We start from the raw sequence: 8,405 nt of genomic DNA on the forward strand, positions 1-8,405 counted from the left end.
CTGAGGTTGATCCCTGGAACACATCTGAAAGTAGGAGAGAAAGGACTCTCCACTAAGATGTCCTCTGACCTCCACATGTGTGTCTTGGCATGCATTTCAGCATGCACACATCATCTACATGTATGCACATGCATGCACACCCGAGCATACATGCACGTTAATTAAAAAGCATGTAGTGGAGACTGAGGTTTTGTTTTCATTCTGGTGTGGTCTAGGGCTTTCTCGCCCTAATTTGGGTTTAGGAAAGGGTTTCTCCCAGCTCTGCCATTTCTAAGAATGTGTCTGTTATTCCAGTCTGTCTGATGGAGTTGGGGAGAGGGAAGTGGCAAGCAGGCCTCCCACCCGTGGCTGTGAGCCTTGAATGAGGAGATCTATATGACAATCTATAAATACTGAACAGGACCAGCTCTTAAGTGAAAGGGAAGTCATTTGGGTCTTGGTTCTGTGGAAGTGCTGTGGAATGGGTAGGTGACCTTTGTTACTTTCTTGGTCCCAATTCTAGAGATGCCAAGGCCTGTGTAGTACATGGCAGTGACTTGAAGGACATGACCTCCGAGGAGCTGGATGACATTTTGCGGTACCACACAGAGATTGTCTTCGCTAGGACCTCTCCTCAACAGAAGCTCATCATCGTGGAGGGCTGCCAGCGGCAGGTCAGTGAGCCACAAGGGCCATGGGCATCAGGCTCTGGGCAAAGCAGCACCTAACTAGAGAGAACAGGCTCTCTGTGTGGTGGGGAGTTCCAGGCAAAGGAAGAGGGATTCAGCTGTACTATAGCCCAGAGCTAAGCCCCAGTGGACTCGCGTGGAACAACAGAATGGGTCCTCCTGTCTTCAGTGAAGTGGAGGTTGCCAGAAGGCCCTCCCCTAATTTTTACCATTGCTGTGCTTTATTAACCTACCCATCTCCTCCTCTGGACAGGGTGCCATCGTGGCTGTCACAGGGGATGGTGTCAATGACTCTCCAGCTTTGAAAAAGGCAGATATTGGGGTTGCCATGGGGATTGTTGGCTCGGATGTGTCCAAGCAAGCTGCTGACATGATTCTTCTGGATGACAACTTTGCCTCCATCGTGACTGGAGTAGAAGAAGGTGAGAGCACCTTTAAGAGGCTCACGGACAGCTCATCCCAAAGGGCAGTTAGCGAGCTTGTGCTCTATTTCTCATCTGTCCGTCTCTTCAAGCCCCGACAGTAAAAACATTCTTGCTTTTCTAGGTCGTCTGATATTTGATAACTTGAAGAAATCCATTGCTTACACCCTAACCAGTAACATTCCGGAAATCACCCCCTTCTTGATATTTATTATTGCAAACATTCCACTGCCCCTGGGCACCGTGACCATCCTCTGCATTGACTTGGGCACTGACATGGTACGTGAGGGTCGTAACCGTGCAAGTAGTGGTAACATATCCCCGCGGGCTGCTGCCAGGTCTTGTTCCTGGGACCCGTGAGTCTGGTATATGAAAAGAGGTTCTCATCGGAACAAGAGTTTTATAATAAAAGGTTCTGTTCCTTCTCGCCTCCCCTAGGTTCCCGCCATCTCTCTGGCCTATGAACAGGCTGAAAGTGACATCATGAAGAGGCAGCCCAGAAATCCCAAAACGGACAAACTTGTGAACGAGCGTCTGATCAGCATGGCCTATGGACAGATCGGTGAGCCTTGCCCCTGTGTGGGGCATGTGCTAGGAAGGAGCTGGTGGGATGAGCTGTGGCAGGGTTCAGACTGGAGAGTGGCGGATGAGGAGAGAGCTCAGCTATAGAGTAAGGCTCTGGGTTCAGTTCTGAGTGTGCAGTAAAGGGAGATGGGGACCAGACTGGAGTCTGCCATGGAAGACGTCCTCAGCTGCCTGATTGGTGGCTTTTGTGAAAACTATAGTTCTTTAGGCAGTGGTGGCAACCTTCCCGTCTGAGCCCTGTACAATATCAGTGCCTGGGTCTGCACTTGTCAACTTAGACGCTTCCCCTGGGTGGGGGGGTGGGTGGTGGGTGGTGGGGGGGCACATCCCTTTGTCTCATGGGATTGAGAATTTGACACCATAAAATCCTATCAGTTTGACAATTTGCTCAATGGGTCCTCTCCAAATGATGGTTTATTCGCCCATCCCCATTTCCCACTGGTTTCTGCTCCAGCAGACTGACCAGTCAGTAGGAGAGCTGGTAGATAGGAAATCCAAATCCCCTATTTCTTAATGGCTGTCTCCTTCAAGAGAGCCATGTGAAAGCCACCATGTGTGATTGGATCTGGCCAGCAGTTAGGTCTGTGAATACTTGCTAGAGAAGGCATGGGTTAGCAGCGTATAAAAACTATGACCAGTGTTTATTAGTTGACCCTTGGCAGCAAGGTCCCACATCTTTGAGGAAGACCAAGTTTTGAAAGAGTGATGACTCTGTCCTAGGGAACTTGGGTTTCCTGGCTGGATTGGATGGCAAGAGAAAAGGGGTGGTCATCAAAATGGCAGTGTGTGGAAGTCTTAAAGTAGAAAAAAAATTATAATTTTTTAGATTAAATAGTAGGAAAACTGATTTCCTATTGGGTTTGTGCCCTGACAGAAGCAGCTAATGGGGGAGGGGGTGTTTTAAGAGGAAGACCTTTGTATCTTCTTCTCAAAGAGCAGAGTGGCCTTGAGCCCAGTGTGTTCCATGTGCCCCCTCCCATCCCTCAGCACATAAGGGACAGTCTTCCTGTGCCTTCATCAGGTGGGGATCCGGGAAACCCATCTATTTCTGTCTCCAGCTCCAGAATTCTCTGGGGCTGCTGAGGTGATGGTGTGGAGAGAGAGGAGAAGGTGCCTTGGGTCAGGTCTAGCACTCAGAGGGTTTTTCCAACTTAGGTATGATCCAGGCCCTGGGCGGCTTCTTCACTTACTTTGTGATTCTGGCTGAGAACGGTTTCCTGCCCTTTCACCTGTTGGGCATCCGAGAGACCTGGGATGACCGCTGGATCAACGATGTGGAGGACAGCTATGGGCAGCAGTGGGTAAGTAACCGTTTACTGGGCGGATGGAAGCCAGTGCTCCTCCAGCCCTGAGGACCGGCAGCATGGCCACTCGTGCGAGCTGGGGAGGGGCCGGGGCTGAGGTGCCTGCTTCACCTTTCAGACCTACGAGCAGAGGAAGATTGTGGAGTTCACCTGCCACACGGCCTTCTTTGTCAGTATCGTGGTAGTACAGTGGGCTGACTTGGTCATCTGCAAGACCAGAAGGAATTCTGTCTTCCAGCAGGGAATGAAGTAAGTTGCGAAGGATCTAGTAATTTTACACAAACCCTCAGAATAAATTCAGCACCCGACATCCATGACCTAGTTCCTGAAATCTCCACCAGCCTGCACCCTGAAGGCAGCATCAAGTCAGGATACCTGTGAATAGAGCCCAGCGTAAAAGTTTTAAGCCTGAAGGGTAGTTTAGGTTTGGGTTTTCTTGCTTGTTTCTATGTTCTCCCCGCCACCTGCAGTTCTCAAGTCTGTACTTTGTAGATGTCAGGATGTTCAATGTCAAAATGCTATCCATGCCAGCCAAGAAGAACACTCATGCCCCGCCCCCCACCCCTACCCCCCACCCCCATCCTGCCACTCAGATCTCGATGACAGCTCATACTGCCACCTGACACACAGCACCAGGAGAGAAATCTGCATTTGCAACGTATGAACTTTTGTCTCCCTTGAATTTTAGGAACAAGATCTTAATATTTGGCCTCTTTGAAGAGACAGCTCTTGCTGCTTTCCTGTCCTACTGCCCTGGGATGGGTGCAGCCCTTAGGATGTATCCCCTCAAGTAAGTTGAGCCTCTTACATTCCAAAAGGTGTAGACATAGTCTGTGTGCCTTTTCCCCTCGTGCCGTGTGTGAGTTGCCTGGCGTCCGGGTGGTGTGTGAACTAGTTCCTCTGCACTAGACGACAGGAAAGCCAGGAGAGCCAGGCCTGCCCATAAACCAGACCGGCAAATCTAGACCTTCCAGAGCCAAGGATTTGGCCCAAGGTGAGACTGTACAGGATCTGCTTCCTTGAGATTGCTCAACGGCAGACTGTTGAGCCCTCAGGTCCTGTGCTGCAAAGTCCAGCTGTCCTTAGAGTCACATAGAGCTGTTCTGGGACCTAGAGGCCCAGGCCCAAGTCCTGTTTGCTTGCTGTAGTCACATATCACCTCCACCTTTCTGGAGACTCCAAAGGAGTTCGGAGAGGATCTGTGCTTCCCTTGACCTCACAGTCAGTTGTGAGTGGAGCTCTGCAGCTTAGAAACTAAATTCCCAATTTGTTCTGTGTTCAGAAGCAGCCCAGCCTTAAACATGGTGAATGACTTTGTGCTTCAGTTTTGTGGCCTCAGTTTTTATACACAGTGCTCACCACAAAGTCTGGAAGCCAGTGGAAATTTCACATCCATTTGCTGCTGTCCAGTAAGTGGTTGAGGCTAAGCAGCTACAACTTGATTAAACATGGTGAGCGTCAAAATACAACACTCTTCCAACAGAAGATCCTTTGAGAGCATCAGCCTCTTGAGTTCCACCCGGCCCTGACATTGCTCAGACGCATCCGGGCCATCTCCCTTCCCGGCCCCTTGCCAACGTCCATGCACTGATCTCATCTTAGAATCGAAATGCTTTGGCCTCATCAAGTTTACAGTCAGAGTCTATGGTGCAAGGTGGGGCAGGCATCCAGGGTGTGTCTCTCAGCCTGTCCAAGGCCATTGTAGGTCAGTTCACTGTTACCCTCCCTACTTATGTCTTTGGTAAGGATGTTCCCACCCAACCCATCAATCCTGATGGCCCCTTTGGGCTGCAGTCCTTGCAACATCTCTTTTGGCGTTGGCTGTTTCTGCTCTCCAGATAATCTTTATGGCTTTTTCTGGTTACTGTGTCAGGTTCCGTAGTACCCTGCATAGAGTACAGGATGCAGGAAGCGTCCAAGTTGGATTATATTGGCCTGAGCCTTGTTGAATGAGAGAGGGACAGAAAGGTCACAGGCTGCCACACAGCCTCTGGGACGTCCCAGTGAGGAAGAGCCAAGCCTCAGGACATTGCCATTTTCTGGACACCTTGACTCTTTTGTGACCTGACTTGCTCCTGGCAGCTTCTCCTCCATTTGATCGGGACTTCTGTTCCTGGCTGAGGCTCTGAGGTCACCTTCCCACTGCTGTTCTGGGCACATAGGAAGGGCGGAGACTGCAAAGCTGGCAGGGCCATCCTTCCTCCTTTGTTTATCCAGGAGCCTGTAGTCAAGGAAGCCTGGTGCCTGCAGGAGGCCTCCCGGAGCCTGTGTCTCTGCTGGGGACCATGTGGCAGCCTCTCCAGGCTCCCCGTCTGAAGACCTTTGTCATCTGTCAGGGCTCAGCTGGTCCTCCCGGATTCCATGGTCAGAGACCATGTTGAGGGTCTGAATTAAGTGGCTTTGACCCACACTGGCAGTGCTTTGTCTGCTGATGCCAAGGCGAGAGACAAATGCGCTTGGGAGCTTCAGTAATTCAGGAAAGGAAGAAAGAAAATGTTCATGCACTCTCAGATCGTCAACAGAAAATAGTGGGTTCAGCCTGACTCGTAGGAAAACTAAGGCGAATAGGCTTCCTGCATACAATGTAGGCTGGCCTCTGACTCTGGGCCTAACAGTGTAGGGAAAGCTGCTTCTATTGGGTTTGGGAGAATTGTTTGTTTTTGTTTGTTTAATTTTGTGAATGAATCCATAGTTAAGTGTGCCTGTGATCAGCTTTCTGATGGTTTTCTGGTCTCTTTGGAGATGTACACCTTCTCTGTCTTCCTTTGACTTGTTTCTTGTGTTGTCTGACTTGGCGCTGATTTAATTTGCAGACCTACTTGGTGGTTCTGTGCCTTCCCCTACTCCCTTCTCATCTTCGTGTATGACGAGGTGCGGAAGCTCATCATCAGGCGACGCCCTGGCGGTAAGTGGGCTGGCCGGCAGGCTGGACACCCTCCCATGTCAGGTTACAGATGTGGCTTCCACAGACAGAACCGAACTAAGGTAGAAACGCATCGTGGATTTTAAGACCTTAAAAAGTGCAAAGCAAATGTAAAGGCACCCTGGACATAAACCAAATAATAGCACAGTATTCCTGGAGAGAGTTAATTAGCTCCATGTGAGGTCTGGGGTACACACACGCATATGTGTGAGCGGGCGCGCGCGCACACACACACACACACACACGATTATCCTTAGGGAGTCACTGTCCTGGTTTTTCCCAAAAGTGGACTCACTACATATGTCCCTCTCTCTCTCTCTCTCTCTCTGTCTCTCTCAGGCTGGGTGGAGAAGGAAACCTACTACTAGCCCACTGCCCTGCACGCCGTGGAACATTGTGCCACACACTGCACCCACCCCTACCCCCTCTTTGTGTACTTCAAGTCTTGGAGCTCGGAACTCTACCCTGGTAGGAAAGCACCAAAGCATGTGGGGATCCAGACGTCCTGGAATGAAGCATGTAGCTGTAATGGGGGGCGGGGGGAGGGCTGCCCGAAAAACACCGTGGACGGGGACGACAGCGGGGAAGGTTTATATGTGCCTTTTTGTTTTTGTAAAAAAGGAAAACCTGGAAAGACTGAAAGATTACGTTTTATATCTGGATTTTTACAAATAAAGATGGCTATTATAACGGAATTCACTTCGAGTCCTTGTGCTTCTTGGGCAGAGGTTGTATGTGAGGAGCACCGCAGTGTTTCCACTGGCGGATCCCCAGGCCATCAGCTCTGAAGCATCTCCTGGGCCTTGTTAGGAGAGGCAGCCCAGCCCTGACAAGGCTGTCGGCAGGCGGCAGGCGTTTAATAAGCTCCCCAGGTGACTGACACCCACATCTGAGAGCCAGGGGCGGGGAGGAAACTGTTCCTATTCTTCAGGTACATGAGCTTCCCTGACCCATTTTCCTGGACACGGCCCTGGTTACCATAGCCATAACCCCACCTGTTCCTTGGCTCTTGGCTTCTTAGTGAGGAACACTTCACCTGGAAGAATTCCTGACCTCAGCCAAGGCCTATGCAAATCTCAGTCCCTCAGGCCTTCCTGCTTGCTCTCCTAATCCAGCACAGCTCCAAGTGCCTCAGAGCCAGTTTGTTCTAAATGGGAAAGTCTGCATGGCTGTCAAGCCTGTGTGGTCTGGTACTCAGTCCATAAATTCCTCCCTAAATTAGCACCACCAGCACCAGTTCTAGGAAGTGGTTATGTGCCAAGAGGCCTTGAGGAAACGTGAAAGGTTCTGAGGTCACGTGGAGTGCTAAACAGGGCTGTTAACTCTTTCATTGCCACTCCCGAGGGAAGCTATGTTCACCTCTGGTTCCAAACAGTGACCTTCATCTACCAGATGATCTATGTGTTCTTCTGAGAAGTCGAACCCATTAGTCATGTTTCCGTGCTGCTCGGAAGTGTGCATGGGGGAGCAAATGCCACAAACCCCATTGCTACCACTAGAACTTCAAGCCTGGGACGGGCATCTTAGTCCATCTCCTGCCTTGGGCTCTTTACCAATCAATGTTTGCAAGCAAGTCATCTTCAACAAGAATTGTCTCTCAAAGCAACATCTAAACTGGGAGGAAAGATGAGACCCTGGGATTAGAAGGCTCCCCACCAAGGTTGATGAGTTGCTCTGGGGTGTCCTCTAGAGGAGACTTCCCTGTGACCTTAGACTGCCCCCAACTTGTTTGTCCCAACCTTAACACTCTATGCTCATTTTCTGTCACTCCAGGGTGTTGGCCAGTGAGAGTACACTGACGACGAAGGTGAGGGCTACTTAAGGGTCTGACTCAGCCTGAAACCTTAGGCCCTCCCTGGAGGACGGCTTGCTTGCTGCCTGCCAGAGCCCCTCTACTGTTCTGTTCTAGGAAGTTAAGTAGCCTGAGTTCAGGGCAAGCTATTGCCAAAAACAAATCTAGTGGCTGGGGCTTCCCACCCTTGTGAAACTGAGCGCTAGGCTATCCTCCTCACACTCAGGCTTCATGAGCTGTGAGGAATCTCCTCATAGTAACAATTTCTAAGGATGACGTCAGTGACCAGCCAACTGTCTGTGCCCTACAGATGGGCATCTGAGCCTTCCCTGACCACCCTCTAGCGTGGTCCCCAAGGCTTTGGCCCGTGCACCGTTTCCTTTACTGGTCCTTTCAGCCTCTGAATGTGAGTCTTGTTGGCCTTGTAGGTCCTGAGCTCCCACCCCCTCCCTGTGGCCATTGCACACTTTTTGTAGGCCACACACAAAGGCCGAAGAAGAACAATGACTTCTTTTCCTCTCTTTGCTCACTTCCCAGTGGGAAAGTGCTTCCTCCCTCTCCCCTTGACAGCAGCCCACTGAACCATGTGACTGAAATCACACTGAGCAGACCGTCCAGTAATGGACACTCCTTAATCCTCCGTAGCCTCAGTGACACACACGCCACACGCCGTACCACTCACTTCCAGAACAGCTCCTGTCCTAGAGCCAT

General features: G+C 50.7%; 1 protein-coding gene across 1 annotated transcript in view; it reads left to right on the forward strand.

Moving 5' to 3' along the window:
* Positions 1–6,597, forward strand: part of Atp1a1 (ATPase Na+/K+ transporting subunit alpha 1) — a 28,083-nt gene extending 21,486 nt beyond the window's left edge. Inside the window, exons 15-23 of the mRNA XM_032897619.1 lie at positions 503–653; positions 922–1,090; positions 1,215–1,369; positions 1,529–1,652; positions 2,831–2,976; positions 3,098–3,228; positions 3,668–3,769; positions 5,793–5,884; positions 6,242–6,597. Of these exons, the coding sequence (XP_032753510.1) occupies positions 503–653; positions 922–1,090; positions 1,215–1,369; positions 1,529–1,652; positions 2,831–2,976; positions 3,098–3,228; positions 3,668–3,769; positions 5,793–5,884; positions 6,242–6,270 (1,099 nt within the window). The 3' untranslated portion in view covers positions 6,271–6,597. The remainder of the gene's footprint in view (positions 1–502; positions 654–921; positions 1,091–1,214; positions 1,370–1,528; positions 1,653–2,830; positions 2,977–3,097; positions 3,229–3,667; positions 3,770–5,792; positions 5,885–6,241) is intronic.
* Positions 6,598–8,405: the final 1,808 nt, after the last annotated feature.

This window comes from Rattus rattus, chromosome 3 (assembly GCF_011064425.1).
Source record: "Rattus rattus isolate New Zealand chromosome 3, Rrattus_CSIRO_v1, whole genome shotgun sequence".
NCBI classification, from domain to species: domain Eukaryota; kingdom Metazoa; phylum Chordata; class Mammalia; order Rodentia; family Muridae; genus Rattus; species Rattus rattus.